This window comes from Ischnura elegans, chromosome 3 (genome assembly GCF_921293095.1).
Source record: "Ischnura elegans chromosome 3, ioIscEleg1.1, whole genome shotgun sequence".
In the NCBI taxonomy this organism is placed as follows: Eukaryota; Metazoa; Arthropoda; class Insecta; order Odonata; family Coenagrionidae; genus Ischnura; species Ischnura elegans.
The window spans coordinates 27452729-27469745 of record NC_060248.1 but is presented as its reverse complement, the minus strand read 5'-3'; the positions used below and the strand labels follow the sequence as shown (position 1 = coordinate 27469745).

General features: G+C 38.7%; 1 protein-coding gene across 1 annotated transcript in view; it reads left to right on the top strand.

Annotated features, from left to right (window-relative positions):
• The first annotated feature begins 6342 nt into the window (after positions 1 to 6342).
• Positions 6343 to 17017, top strand: part of LOC124155593 (hemolymph lipopolysaccharide-binding protein-like) — a 247186-nt gene continuing 236511 nt past the window's right edge. The window contains exon 1 of the mRNA XM_046529550.1: positions 6343 to 6654. Coding sequence (XP_046385506.1) covers positions 6345 to 6654 — 310 coding nt within the window. The 5' untranslated portion in view covers positions 6343 to 6344. The remainder of the gene's footprint in view (positions 6655 to 17017) is intronic.

The following is a 17017-nucleotide window of genomic DNA, read 5'->3' as shown; positions in this document are numbered from 1 at the left end:
CGACTAGTCTGAGTACTGTAATCTTGCATGCTTTGAAGTGGACATTGAAATGCTTTGCGATCTATCAACAGACCATAAGTGGATCGTATTAAAGTGGACGCTTAACTCGTCATTTCTCTTATTGAGGATAGACCCGTTCTATGGGACAAGAGCTTGGAAGGATATAAGAATAGGACAGAAAGTAATGCAGCATGGGGATAAGTATTTCTAGAGCTGGACCCTGGATTCAACATTATGAATGCCGAAAAAATTGACAAATATGGTATGTTGTTTCTTTATTTTTATACATACAGTTCTTAGAGGACTTACTTCCAACATGAAAATACATTATTTTAATATCATCATAAGAATAGTCATTGCAATACTATCAAATTACTAAAGAATGACTGAGTCAAATATAGCCCGATATATTTGTGAAGATAATGGAGGATCTTACCTTAAAGATACAGCAAGTCTTTCCGTCGGTGAAATGGCATTTCTCATATTGCTATTCTGCTTGAGGAGTAAAGGACTCAGTCAAATGAGGAGCTCATCAAAACTGGCGATTGACTTCCTAAAGTAGTTGAACAACTTTCTCTCATCATTCCTCAAATCTTGATACAAGGTGATGAAAGCACCGGTAGATGGTCTCAGCATAATCAAAGGATGAACCCACTTCCTGACAAGTAAACTTTTTTCTTTAGATGAAGGTAATATAAATATAATGATTGTTCGCGCCTATCCATGATTACGACTCAAGAACTAGTGAATAAATGTCGCTGATGGCCGTGCCAATTGCTTTCCGCACTGTTCTCTGTATTCCACGGCGCCGTGCCGTGGACAGCGGCCGGCGAAAAGCAGTCGCGTCTGTAGGGGAACTAAGTGGATCGTATCCATTGAAAAAAAAGTGACGGAGCGGCATAGTATCCCCTTGGTCAATAAATACTATCTAGATGCGGAGGGTGCTGTGCCGTCTGGGCAGTAATAGAGCTAAATGTAGAGGGTTATTGAAAAGCTATCTTTCACGCGTAAATTTAGGATCTAAAGTAATATCTCAAGTAAAATAAAAAAGAAGGTAACGAACCGAGTTGGTAAAACGCAAAAGTCAGAAAATCATCAAGGCGACTGCGACCATTCCATCCAAAAGTGAAAATAAAATGTGATTTAATTGCTATTGATCGCGAGTAAATAAAAAAATATAAGTTGTCTGAATGAAGCACAAAAGAAAACTGTCGTTATTTTATAGACGCAATTAAAAATATATTGATATACTGTAACGGTTCGAACCGCGAGAGCCGCCCGCTCGACTCCCGTTCGATCTCTCCCCGGACATGTGATAATAAATTCCCCAATTCCCAAAATATAAGAATTACCTTTTCAGAATACCACAAATACCAGACTTAACTTTTCAGGGCCCCAAATCAAGTCCCCCAATTGAACGCGCCCACACGCACACTCACTTACAAAAGGATTGAAGGCACGTACTTGTGGCAATAGCAAATAATAGCAAATTCAATAAAATCCTTTTCAAAACTGATTTTAATAAATTAAATGACATTGATCCAAAAGTTTACACATAAACCAAAATATAACCCAATCACAAATGATAAATCTTCTTCAATAATACAACGGCGTCACCTCCAACATCAAATTTACCCACACGTCTTCTCCTTCAAAATACCAATATCACTTCACCAATGATTATTATCCAAAGACAATGATATTTTCCACTAGCAAATACATTAACGCGCCTTGGTCCATGAACAATGTGAATGGTGTGAAGTAAGACACACAAAAGTTACGTTCAAGGCAATTATGAAATCATAAATAAGTCAGTTCAAATGGCCACCCGTCTTAAATCAAATGATATGCCAAGTAACTACTAAGATTCATAATTATTGCTCGATCTTCTCACCGCGAGCACTAAGTCTTGCAGGGCCGTGACGAAAGACCATCCAACAGCGAATTCACTAGGGCCTTTAATGGAGAGTTTCGGAGGGGGGGACAATCTGGATTGCAAAGGACTTTTATGGCGTTGGGAAATTCCAACGTTACGTCCTTCTTTGATGTCCAAGCCACCCCTCGCCAGCAGTCCACGTGCGTGTAACTCCAACCACCTGCCGAAGTCGTGCTACCACTGCTTGTCACGTGACAAGCAGTGGTAGCACGACTAGTACGACAGTACTGCACTTACAATTCAACTTGCTTCGTGCCAGAGCGTAGGATAGAGAGAGAAAGGCCTCGCGTCTCTGCCTTTTATCACCTCTCTTTTACCCATAAACACCTCCGATTCACACTAACGCCCTCTGTTACACAATTTAGAGGCGGGTTTTCAAATACCTTCCGGGAGAGAACCACAACGTCGACTCTCCCGGAAATCCAATTCCACACTATTTCACAGCATTTCACTTACACATAAACAAATATTATACATTTAAAACATAAAATTACCCTTCACACAGATATTTTGCGCCGCCCTTTGTTCCCCAATGCCAAAAATGTGAGTGTGCGCGCAGACGTAACCCCAGCCGCGATATATTATTTTTACGCGTCGGGCCGACTCCGATCCGTACCGTCACAATACACAACCCGCGTATATTAATTATTATTATAATATATAGGCCGCTTTCAGACGGGACGACTTTTCGCCGGCCGCCGTCCACGACGCCGTTCTTTCAAATAACAATATGTCTCTATGGTTGCCTTCAAACGAGTCGAATCGCGCCGTTGACGGCATGGCGCCGTGGTCTCCACGGCACCCATTTCAATTCGGCACGGCCCTGCTCCGTCTACGGCGTGAAATACACACATTGCTTGCTACCTCGAGGCCGCTTTCAGACGAGAAGACTTTTCGCCGGCCGCCGTTCACGGCACGGGGAGTGAAATTGAGACCGCTTTAAGACGGGACGACTCCCTTCATTTCACGGCGCCGTGCCGTGAGCGGCAACCGGTGAAATGTCTGTCTCGTCTGAAAGCGGACTTTCTTGCCCAGGGCCGTCCACAGACTTCTTGTGGCCGAGGGTAGAGTTTGGGTGTGAGGCTCCCTCCCCCGAAGAGAAATAGCCCCCTTTACTCTGTGGCCCAGGGCAGTCCGCCCCATTTGCCCCCCCTCTGGGCGGCCCAGTACAGCCCTGCAGTGATCAGGCAGCAAGGAGGTGCAATTTATTAAATGGCTTGATCTCATTCACCATCTTTTCGGCATGCAATTTAAAAAATGCTGCAGTGTCAAACTTTTTCATTAAAATCCAATTTTACACCCTTAATAGTAGTAAATAACGCACTAAATTTCATATCAGAAGAAAGTCCTCTTTCAGACATATGTTTGGCACTACTGGCCGTCCATTTGGGACTCACGGCGAAAATTTGGAAGAGACTTTACCAATAACGCAATATCTGCCCACCGTGAGAGGTGAAGAAGTTTATATTATTCGTATGATTTAGCTACTTAAGATTGAGCATGACTGAAAATATAGATGTTCTGCAGCTTTCCAGCTATAAATGAGCTATCAAAGACATTAATCTTAATTTGTGGAGCCATGTCAAGACGAGTTCATTCGTATCTTTTTCACCAGATTTTCTTTATTGCAGATTATATTGATGACCTGGTGAACTTCGTACTTATCACCTCCGAGCAAATCGAAAACTAATGATGTTATTATGGCTGTCGGATGGCATCCGATGCAATGCTATTTTGAACATTTGGACTAAATCATTATCTCGATGAAGAAACGTTTGTAGTTCTTGGACAATAGTTCGCTTCAATGTTGGATTGTGAGCACAACGCCAATGAACAGGGGCGGTTTGGGATGATTGGAGGCCCTCGGCTGGGGCTCATGATGGAGCACTCCTTATCGGGGAATCCTGGGGTCCTTCCCCGATATAATTTGATAAATTCAATGAATGTATTTTGACGCTATTCTGGCTCTCAAAACTAGGTAAAATTTAATAAGAATTAGCAACGTAAGAAAAAATACTATGAAAAGTGATAACTTCACAGCTCATAATATTTAAAAATGTATTTCGGTTATATTATCTATTAAGTGAATTTGCTCCTTGAAACTGCTCTGAAATGCAAATAAAAATCTAAAACAACCAGTGGCGTATACAGAAATCACTGAAAGGAGGGGCGCAAAAGATATTTTGAGCTGCCTATATTTTTATCGTAATGAAAAAAAATCAAGTCACATGCAAAGTTTTATTCAGACTCATTATACACATATACAACACAATGCCATCTTATGATATAAAAAAGTTACAATAGTGGTACTGCAATGTTCGGCAATGAAGGTTGCCCCGTAGGAGGGGGGGAGGAGGACGCGCCCCCATATGTATCCGCCACTGAAAACTTCCCTTTTAAAGGAGAAACAGATATTCTTATATCTTTTGGCACAATTATTATATTTTATTTATATTTTTATGTAATATATTTAGACTGAGTATGTTTTGAAAAGGCAACTAATGAAAAAGTAGAATTTTGTAAAAGCAAAAAAACCTTGGTTCAAGTAATTCCCCATCAGTTAAGTGGGCCTCGTGGGTGTCTACATATTATTGAAAAAGATAGTACGTGTGATACTGTGGCGTAGTAGTTACGGTACTCGATTTCCATACAAAAGTCCCAAAATCTTTTCCCGAGTACGGTATTTTTATTTCATAATGTCCTCCCTACGGCGAGGAAACGTGGACACTGAGGAAAGAAGACGAGAGAAGATTGGAGGCATTCGAGATGTGGGTATGGAGAGGAAAAGGAACGACGAAGTGCTGGATATGGTTGGCGAAGAGAGGCAGCTTTTAGGTGAGATACGGAGGAGACAGAAGGTATGGATGGGAGGAGTTCTCAGCGGAGAGGGGATGTTGAAAAAGGTATTAGAGGGTAGAATGTTAGGGAAACGAGGGAGGGGAAGGAAAAGTGTAGGATTTTTAGATAGATTGAAATGGAGTAGGACTTAGAGTGAATTGAAGAAGGCAGGGATCGGAGGAAAGGGAGGCTCCCAGATGACTTCTTTAGTACTCCATGTAAAGCTACCTTAATCGGTAAAATACTATATAATATTAAATGTCCTTCTACTTTATCTTTTTCAGCAGTCTGCTGTTCACAATTATTTTCATAATGTTTGCTGCGGTAAACATAAACATTTTCTCACATTATAATATTACGAAGATGGCTGGAAGCCATTCAAGACAAAAGAATAAGCATGCTGACTTCTGGGATCAAATTTTCGGCTTCATTCGGAGAGGGGTTATCAGCAAGAGATTGCTCAGTGGTGCTGGAAAGTTTATTGGGTTCAGCGAACTATACGGACCGATAATTGCGGAGCATATTGCGACCACTCCTACCCACAAAAATCTCTATCTCAAAAATTCAACCCATTCAGGCGTATCTTGAATTAATAGCCCAGAAAAGCGTTTGTGTAAAATTTGAGCTACGTAATCGTATCGTTAGCGAAAATTGATATATGGGGAAAAATTGTAAGATACTGCACCTATAATTTAATTTTTGCCCACCGTGGGGTGTGAAGATATTTTTATAGCATGTATGATACAATTTCCCTCGATTGAACACGACTGAAAATATATATACTCTACCGTTTTCATCACTAAACTAGTTCATAGCTTCATGTCCAGCCTCGGGGCAACCCAAAATACTCTATTAACACACATATAGCATGATGATCCATCAAATTCCAACAGCATACAAACTGCCTCCACTAATAACTCGTCTATGAATCTTTCCTTCTTGTAGTATTAGTTAATTTTTCACTGCACTATTTGTTTATAATTTTGTAAAAAAGTCGTATCAAAAAAACTGCTGCTTGAAAAATAAAAAAATGAGAAAACTAAAAACCAAACAAAAATATTAATAATAAAAAGCATGTAACGGAAAAATTATAATCACGAAATAAAAAGCTCATGCCAAAAAAATGTATTAGATTTAAGTTTCTGTTCACACAAAAACCACACTACACACACAACATATTCACTGGCGCAAAATAATTATTGTTTTGTGAACTGGCTAGTTAGGGTGAATATGGTTCACCGGGAAAGCTTAATCGCGCCTTCGGCGCAACAACTAATGATTGAACATATTTCGGAGGTTAATTTAAAGACCAGTTTATTCTCATACTTATCTGTTCCGAGCTTGTTTGGCACCACTGGCAGTGCGACTTAATACGCTTATTTGTACGAGACTATACCCATAACTCAAATTGTTTTGTTTAAAAAAAGAATTCCCAGCTTCTCCGTCTTGCAGATAAGACTACATTTCTGGGAAATTCGGACTAATGGTGCTTTTTATCTCAACTATGACGGCTTAAAAATACTCGGAAAAGGTCAAGAGTTCAATGTCTGTTCTATTCATTCATTTTTTAATGGAAGATGAATCAGGTATGCTCACAGAAAGACGCCAGCATCCGACCATCTCATTTCTCCCGAAGGTATCAGTATTGGTGTTCATCGGCGTGGTCTATTTCGCTCAACCTTCGCTCCAAGGTCGGGCGTTGAAAGGCAGCGTGGGACTGTCAATGGTCAATCACTTCAACCAGACTGGTCACTGCACGTTCGACTTCGAGCTGTCTCAAGTGTTTCAAGGAAGCAAGAGAAGCTGGCGAGCCAACATCAAGCATGACGTCTACGAACACGGAGGATTGGAAGAGCATGTCGTGAAAGGATTGTTAACAGGTTCTATATTTAAGGATTGTTGAAGTTAAGTGCACTGCACACCAGCGACACCACGGAGTGGTAGTGAACTAACAAGAGTTGCTATTCTACACAGGGTCAGACCCTGGCAGTCCTTGTGTGTGTTTGAAGCGATGTGCTCGCGTTCAGTACCGAGTCTTGTATGGGGCATTATTTTGCCTAAACTTTAATAAGGATAATTTTCACGAACTCTACACTCTATACTATATATTTCATCATAATTAGAGATGCGTGAAAATCGCAAATGCGATGTGCGCAAATAAATGCAACATAGATGCGATGACTGGACTTTGATGATATTTTTACGAAAATTTGCCTTTTCGACGGCAAAATTCGTACATTTTGTGCCGAGCGCAGCTTTAATGCTCCGCCGACACTCACCGCTTAAAGCATGTGAGCGACTGGCCAGCTGCTAGTTGGCTGGGACTCTACGTGGCCGCGAACTACAAGTGGGCGCGGGCAAGATACACCTCCGCCACTATATGTCTTATTCCTTAATTTATTATTGTTCTACAACATAATTGTCAAGAAAATTCTTTATTTTGTCATATAACTATATTTCACTACATTTTATCGTCATCTACCTAATTATGAAAATAAAAAATAGACGCTACAAAATACGATTAACTGTTTTTGAAAGTGCGATAAAATAAAAATGAAAGTGCGATTTTCACGTATCTCTAATCAAAATCAAAAGTTTTTAATCCGAAGATTGACTTGACTCAGCTATCCAAAAAATCCTCCTATCGGCTAAACTTTTAACACCTACGCAATTATTCTGCTTTACGCCCTTTACAACCTCCTTTATGCATTTTATCCGTGGTCTACATCCTTCCACGTGACCCTCAAAGATCATTTTCATTGGACCATCGAGTCTCATGATATGGCCAAATAACTGGTCCCCTCTCAACCAACTGTTTTTAAAAGACTTCTCTCTTGCTCATCTTACAATTAGAACTTTCGCATTTCCCGCTAGAGCTATCAATTTGATCTTCTTCATTCATATATATCACCTGCTGTTTATTGAAGAAGCGCACAGAGATCCTGAATTTGGGGGGGGGGGGGGGGAGGGCTGACCCTTTCCCTTAAACGCCCTGAGAGGACGACTATCAAAACATACGTTTGGACCTAATGCAGAGAGCAGCCTCGCGTACTAAGGGTGATCGTGCCCATCGAACTTCGCAATAATGAGGGAATTTATTCTGGAAAAACACAGTCATTTTATAGTGGCTCTAGTTTTTATACTACCAGCATGGGCGTACCCAGCGAGGGGCAGGAGGGGGCAAAAATCGCATATGTCTTTAAGGAAAATAATATTTTTTCAAGCAAATAATTTGAAAAACTAATAACGAGCTTTAACAGTTTCCTTAAAATGTTGATTTCATTCACCTTTTCCATGATTAAATCTTACCTACAACTTGAACAATCATGCCTCCCCCCAGTTTTGATCCTTGATTACCGGCCCTGCAAACTATATTTTAAAATACTTTATGAGTATCGAAAAGCCACTAGTCTACGCATATCAATTTGGAGACTTTGTCTAACAAACTTAATTCATAATATAGGATGGTTTATTTTCATCTTTATAATTCAAATAAAAAAGCATTAAAAATTAATTCTTTAACTTAATGTAATAATTTTATATTAATTAAAAACTTAGTTTTCCTCATTTTATATTTTCCACATATATATTTTAATACTATTTTCTAAATATTGTTGTACAAATTGAGGTCAATAAGACAACCAAAAACTTCTACATAAAAAGTGTGAAGTAGCATAGTGTGAACCGATGAAAGACACGGAAACAGGTTTTAAAAAACATTTAAAATACGGAAAAGGTAACCACACTGCAGAACCTAGAATTTTCTCCTCCAACGCTGTATCCGTTGAACCGTACTGCCCCTTCCCAGACGGCACAGAACCCTCCGTATCTAATTCGTATGTACATAGTACCCATTGACTAAGGGGATACTATGCCGCTCCGTCGCTTTTCGTCAATGGATATTTTCCGTTCGCGGCCTGTCGACGAAGCGCGTACGCAGCATGTGAATGTCCGCTACTAAGCACGTACGATTGGATACGAAGCGCGCAGGAACACGGCACTCAGGCTAATCTCAATCGATTAGGTCGAAATTAGATATATCGTAACTCGCACGATCGAAAAATGTATCGAACGCAACACAATCGATAGCTACCGACCGTAGCGAGAACCTTGATACGAATCATTATGAATTGTAAGTTCTCAATAGGTAAATAACACCATATCATGAATTCTAATTACCATGAAAGACTCACGACCGACAAAGTTTTTGTCGGTTGTGAGTTTTTCATGGTAATTAGAATTCATGATATAGTATTATTTACCCATTGAGAACTTACAAAACTTACTCGGCCACTTAAATAACTCTGCGAAAAATGAGATTCTCACGGCTAATTCACGCACCCCCAGCATCCAGCATTCTTAAGTGGCTCGTACTTACTTGGAAACCTTGAGATGTTAATGAGAGTAAATTCTTATTAATTTTGACACTAAATAAGACATCACATAGCCCATGAGCATTAAAAAGCTTACCCTAAAGCCTGACGAAATAAAATTTTTAAATAAAAATTGCCGATGAAACAGGATTGCTGACACATCTGCTATTAGTATGATCGAATTCATCAAAATGCAAGCAAAAATTAACGTATAGTTCAGTCTCAGCTACTAAAACTTACCCATATCAGGCGCTAAAGTATTTGAAAAATTATTTGGGATGAGTAAAAGTCTCTAGGTCACTGCAGTAAATGTATCAACCTATTAAAAATATGAAAGTCCTGCCAAATCACCAGCATAAACACTTGTAAAATAAAACATGGTATCTCTTAGATCACACCTCCGATTTTATACTTACTTTGCATGAAGTCACCACCGCAAGAAATTTTAAAGAGGCAGGAAAGAAAAAACCCACAGAAATACAATACATATATTATGTATTTTCTATTGTCAACCACAATAATATTTCCAATTTTCTCTTCTATCCCACATCTAATTTAGCGAAACAATTACTCTTATTCTCTTTCGAATCAAAAATTATTTAAAAGAGGGCTGGTCGATACATAAAAACTATCTTCAATACTTTCTCCGATGAACGTCACAGCATCACAGCATCAACATGCACAAATCAAATCCACATCCACAAATATGTCACTTCTGCCACAATGTCTGTCTTCTTGGCGACAGGTAACAGTGAAGCAATGGTACCTTCCTCCAATCTGGGCACCTTCAATTCAGCAAGAATTTTCTCCTCGTCTTCTCGTCCAAGGCCACAGATTATTTTCTGATATCACAAGGTGCGATGTGAAGCTCACACACCTAAAATTAATAAATAATAAAATACCATGTAACTTATTAGGTCAAATCATTTCCAATTTTTGGTATTTGTGCATGAGAAATCAAATTACTATAGGCTCGTAAATATAGTAAATATTTGTATACCTGATATTTTTATTGTTTTAAACTATAGCATAAGATAATTTGAAATGATGAAAGCCGACGATTAATACACCATAGGGCAAGCTAAGAAGCAATATTCGATCCTATAAACTTGGCAGCTTATTCCTAGTTTCTCCTTTAACCACACGTTTACCGAATGAATTAATACAAAAAAGACAACTAAAATGCAAGAATTTTCAAAAGAATTGCTGCTACAATATTTTGAATCACCATTTTTAGTACTGAATAGTACTATAGTAGTTCAGTACTGAATAGTTCGGGATGTTGATGCATCAACATCCCGAAGCCACATCTAACTTAAAATTACATCCAAATAATTACAGCGAGAAAGAGTACATACCTCACAGTTTTTCGTAGGGGTGAAATGTTTTCTTCTTATCGCCCAAATGCACTTCTTCTTCAACTCAGGATCTTTTGGAAAGCTAAAAACTTGAGCTATGTCCCGGAGTTTCCATTACATCCCGACATTACACACACGGAAGGCATTTTTAACAAAAATATCTCACAAACACGTTTCTGAAGCCCAGAGAATGAAATTAAAGAATAAGGGAAACTTCACCATTACAAGACACTCTATTTTTCACAAACTTAACCACAAAAATCCCTGAAATGTGGTGAGACGTGACGTAAAACATGCCATCTCCAACGGCTTGTGAAGGCATGTGATCTTTCTTGGAGGATATGGCTCGATGGCACCATATGGCACCACCCGCGAAAGAAAATAGTCCCAGACCGAATACAGTTTTATCGATGAGATACAATTTTATCGATGCATATGAATTTGCCAGTCCTCTTGCATCTTTTTTCGTCATTAAAGGAAATAAAGAAACAAAACCTTCTAAGTAACTTCCTAAGCGCGATTTTTGTATCTTGATTGTCCACCCTCGTATTTAGGTACGAAAACTTCCTGTGCCGTCTGGGTTATTTCCCAGACGGCACAGAACCCTCCGTATCTAATTCGTATGTACATAGTACCCATTGACCACCGGAATACTGTGCCGCTCCGTCGCTTTTCGTCAATGGATAATTTCCATTCGCGGCCTGTCGACGAAGCGCGTACGCAGCATGTGAATGTCCGCTACGAAGCACCTACGATTGGATACGAAGCGCGCAGGAACACGGCACTCAGGCTAATCTCAATCGATTAGGTCGAAATTAGATATATCGTAACTCGCACGATCGAAAAATGTATCGAACGCAACACAATCGATAGCTACCGACCGCACAGTGGGCGGAATACCCAATCTAGGCGGAAAAAAATATTTTTTTTCTAAATTTGGGAAAAATATGAACTACCTCCATATTTTTGTTAATTTATTAGTGAAAATTATTAGCCAATGATATTTTTAAGTATAAATTCGCTTAAAAATCAATTTTAGCCATTCCATACCATTTAACGGTAGTTAGGGTCTAGTCCTAAACCAGCGGTTTGACAATGGCAACCTTGCATGCACATCCGATAATGGTACTTCCTTTTACTTGCCCAGGAATTGTGATTGTCTCCAAAACTATATCTTCCAAATCGTAGAAAATAATGGCACTTTTGTTTGCGGGGGAGGCGGTTTATGGCAGTACATGCGACAGCGTACGTACGGCTAACAAAGAAACTTACCGTGATCACCCGCCTCCACGAATTCGATTCCGCACAAATTTTGTTGATTTTGACTGAGGCAGAAGTAAAATATAGAAATGAGATATAAATTATTTTATTGTATACGATCAGGTATTCAAATCATTCCTCAAGACAAAACAAAAACAAATATGAGCAGAGCAAGGCTGCAAACATTCAAATAAAATAAAATATCTATTTCATTAATTCACTCAGTACAAGCGAAGAAGAGCAAAATAATAGTTTTATACAAATGGTAAAGGTGGCTAAAAGTTTAATTAATATTAATATACGAGTCAAAATTTTGAATGCATGTAATTTTCCCTGCGGCAGAATGATAATATTCACAATAATGCTATCATATTATTAGTCAATGTCTGACGTTTCGATTTCACTGCTATAATCTACCTCACTTTCTCCTGGTTTCACATGGCTCTTTTAATAATTACAAAACTTCAGCAGAAATACCATTAATTTTCTTTGTACTTTGTTGACGTTTGGATGAAATGAGAGGATCTGAATAAATTAGCAACCTAATGAAGTCATCCTCAATATTTGCGGAACGAGAAATCTTCATAGCATGCCTACTCCTAATTTTTTAAAATCCTTTTCTCTTGCCTCCTGTGCCTCTTCTGACAACTGTCCAATAGGAAGAATGGCTGATTCTATTATGGAAGCATCATGTATTACTTTTATTGGCCGGCAGAATTCAGTGGACGACGGTTGTGGATTTTTCCACAGTATCGTTCAATTCCCCACTAGTCCCTGCATTTCATATAATTCTAGAGGTACCTACGAGAGAGATGACAAACATAGATGAATCATTCTGAGCACCCTCGTTAAGTTTCATAGCGCTGTTTATATACGCTTTGACCACTGCTAGCGTCACACCACCATTTCAACATTAAATGCAGTTCTCTCTTAATAGTGCACTGCATGAGAACATCCTTTTGCACTAGTGCAATGCGTTCGATTGTGTGGTCCAAAAGAGCTAGTAATTTATTTCTGCCCACCTTTCTGGTACTTTTAAAGTTTCCTTAGGAGGATAGCACTGCAATTTTGACTATTTTAACACATCATAAGACGGGTAAATGTTGCTTAATCTGTCAATCGCTCCTGTCCTGATTCTCGTGTACTGCGCCTTTGTCAATCCAGTTTCAATCAGAAGCGCTAGCGCCTCCTCTCCAGGTATTGTGTGTTATGGGGGCGAATTGTAGGCTTTCTTTAGTTTATTAGCCCTACTAAGTAAGTAGTTTGGGTAACTGCTCTCACCATAGCTGCAGCGTCTCGTTTCCCAGAAGAAAGGAGAGAATACTGGGCCGCGAACACGATCTCATCCTCTGTACGCGACTTAATCAACGGCTGCACTCTCGTCCGTTTCGCTCTATCCGTGCAGTGTTTGAACACTTTTCTGGGTCTTCCCTTGGAAGTTGATGGCTTAGCTTCGGCACTAAAGTTAATTCTGAGACGTTTTTCTGTCTCTTTGTTGGGCAGGAGCAATGGGTTTTGAAGCCAGGTATTATATTTTTTTAAACGCCACTTTTTTTAAACGCCTGGCGTAATTGTTTAAAAAATTCCTAATAGCTACACTGTTACACTTCTTAGCATCAATTTCACTGTGACTCAACTCAAATTTCTTCATTAAATAATCTGGTAATGAGTCTTTTGTCTCGATTTTGTCGTGAAGTAGGCTACATAGCTCTCCGTGCGTCACGACAGCGCTCTCCATGTCGCCAGAAAAAAACACAAAAACTATATTTCCGCACTTTTCCGCACCAAATCCTTTTATGGTCTCATTTTTAAATACATTCTCTAGACATTACTACTTAAATTAGCTTGACATCCCTAGAACATTTTTTTATAAGTCAAACCAAACATTTGGTATCACAAAAAGCAAGTATTTTTGCAATGTTTATTTCAAAAAACAGTAAAAAATTTGAAATGGCAAAGGTAACATTAAATATCATGAAAAACGGTGGAACATACCTTAAAAATAGTAATCCAAATTCTACATATATGCCTTTTGCACTGGTCACCTTACTGCAAGCTCTTCACTTCACTGTCATAACACAACTGAGCCTGGTCGGAAATTGGTCTCCGTAGAAAGGGTGCCTTTAAATGGCCATAGCGGCGCTATTTTGCCGAGGGTAGTGACCTCAATGGTGAAAAAGGGTGCTCCAACTATCCCAGGATAAGGCTAACGGCAAAAATTGTCCCAACTGTAAAGTCGGTTTTTGGACTTTTTTCCGCCTAGATCCTGGATTCCGCCCACTGTGGACCGTAGCGAGAATGTTATGAATCATTATGAATTGTAAGTTCTCAATAGGTAAATAATACTCTATCATGAATTCTAATTACCATGATACAGTACTATTTACCTATTGAAAACTTACAAAACTTACTCGGCCACTTAAATAACTCGGCGAAAAATGAGATTCTCAAGGCTAATTCACGCATCCCCAGCATCCAGCATTCTTAAGTGGCTCGTACTTACTTGGAAACCTTGAGATGTTAATGAGAGTAAATTCTTATTAATTTTGACACTAAATAAGATTTCACATAGCCTACGAGCATTAAAAAGCTTACCCTAAAGCCTGACGAAATAAAATTTTTAAATAAAAATTGCCGATGAAACAGGATTGCTGACACATCTGCTATTAGTATGATCGAATTCATCAAAATGCAAGCAAAAATTAACGTATAGTTCAGTCTCAGCTACTAAAACTTACCCATATCAGGCGCTAAAGTATTTGAAAAATTATTTGGGATGAGTAAAAGTCTCTAGGTCACTGCAGTAAATGTATCAACCTATTAAAAATATGAAAGTCCTGCCAAATCACCAGCATAAACACTTGTAAAATAAAACATGGTATCTCTTAGATCACACCTCCGATTTTATACTTACTTTGCATGAAGTAACCACCGCAAGACATTTTAAAGAGGCAGGAAAGAAAAAACCCACAGAAATACAATACATATATTATGTATTTTCTATTGTCAACCACAATAATATTTCCAATTTTCTCTTCTATCCCACATCTAATTTAGCGAAACAATTACTCTTATTCTCTTTCGAATAGAAAATTATTTAAAAGAGGACTGGTCGATACATAAAAACTATCTTCAATACTTCCTCCGCTGAACGTCCACTATCACAGCATCAACTTGCACAAATCAAATCCACATCCACAAATATGTCACTTCTGCCACAATGTCTGTATTATGTATTTTCTATTGTCAACCACAATAATATTTCCAATTTTCTCTTCTATCCCACATCTAATTTAGCGAAACAATTACTCTTATTCTCTTTCGAATCAAAAATTATTTAAAAGAGGGCTGGTCGATACATAAAAACTATCTTCAATACTTTCTCCGATGAACGTCACAGCATCACAGCATCAACTTGCACAAATCAAATCCACATCCACAAATATGTCACTTCTGCCACAATGTCTGTCTTCTTGGCGACAGGTAACAGTGAAGCAATGGTACCTTCCTCCAATCTGGGCACCTTCAATTCAGCAAGAATTTTCTCCTCGTCTTCTCGTCCAAGGCCACAGATTATTTTCTGATATCACAAGGTGCGATGTGAAGCTCACACACCTAAAATTAATAAATAATAAAATACCATGTAACTTATTAGGTCAAATCATTTCCAATTTTTGGTATTTGTGCATGAGAAATCAAATTACTATAGGCTCGTAAATATAGTAAATATTTGTATGCCTGATATTTTTATTGTTTTTAACTATAGCATAAGATAATTTGAAATGATGAAAGCCGACGTGTAATACACCAAAGGGCAAGCTAAGAAGCAATATTCGATCCTATAAACTTCGCAGCTTATTCCTAGTTTCTCCTGTAACCACACGTTTACCGAATGAATTAATACAAAAAATACAACTAAAATGCAAGAATTTTCAAAAGAATTGCTGTTACAATATTTTGAATGACCATTTTTAGTACTGAATAGTACTATAGTACTTCAGTACTGAATAGTTCGGGATGTTGATGCATCAACATCCCGAAGCCACATCTAACTTAAAATTACATCCAAATAATTACAGCGAGAAAGAGTACATACCTCACAGTTTTTCGTAGGGGTGAAATGTTTTCTTCTTATCGCCCAAATGCACTTCTTCTTCAACTCAGGATCTTTTGGAAAGCTAAAAACTTGAACCATGTCCCGGAGTTTCCATTACATCCCGACAATACACACACGAGAGGCATTTTTAACAAAAATATCTCACTAACACGTTTCTGAAGCCCAGTGAATGAAATTAAAGAATAAGGGAAACTTCACCATTACCAGACACTCTATTTTTCACAAACTTAACCACAAAAATCCCTGAAATGTGGTGAGACGTGACGTAAACGATGCGATCTCCAACGGCTTGTGCCAGCTTGTGAAGGCATGTGATCTTTCTAGGATGATATGGCACGATGGCACCACCCGCGAAAGAAAATAGTCCCAGACCGAATACAGTTTTATCGATGAGATACAATTTTATCGATGCATATGAATTTGCCAGTCCTCTTGCATCTTTTTTCGTCATTAAAGCAAATAAAGAAACAAAACCTTTTTAGTAACTTCCTAGGCGCGATTTTTGTATCTTGATGGTCCACCCTCGTATTCAGGTACGAAAACTTCCTGTGCCGTCTGGGTTGTTTACGTAGAATTTAATCGTTGATATTTATGCTCTATCTGAGCGATTAAAACAAAATTTAAGTTCTCCGTGTTTAAGTTTTAAAAGTTCTCCGCGTTTAAGTTTTAAAAGTTCTCCGCGTCTCTCATAAAGATACATACTCCATTGCTCAAGCAATCTCAGTTACCCTAGCGCGCAGCCTCCGAGTCTCTTGTGACTCCCAGCCTAATTGTTTTAGCATCTATGTAACGCTTTCTGTACGCCCGTAGCAGAATTTGAGTGCGAAATAGTACCTATCTTTTACTTTCTCGTCCGAGAATATTCCCACAATACGCTTCACTAATTCTAACTTATTTAGAAGTTTTCCTTCACTTTATCTGTCGCTTTTATGTTGAAACTATCCACTGCACTTACATGGGGATAGTTGGACGACATTCGCAAGAAATGTACCATGGGTCATTTATGTATAAATTTATGTGCAAAGAAAAATTCTTATCTAGGAAAGTAATAATAAATTAAATTGACCTTTTGAGTAAATTTAACAGTTCTCTCTGTTTCTTAAGGACTCTCCTAACATCGTTGTTGTGCCACCAA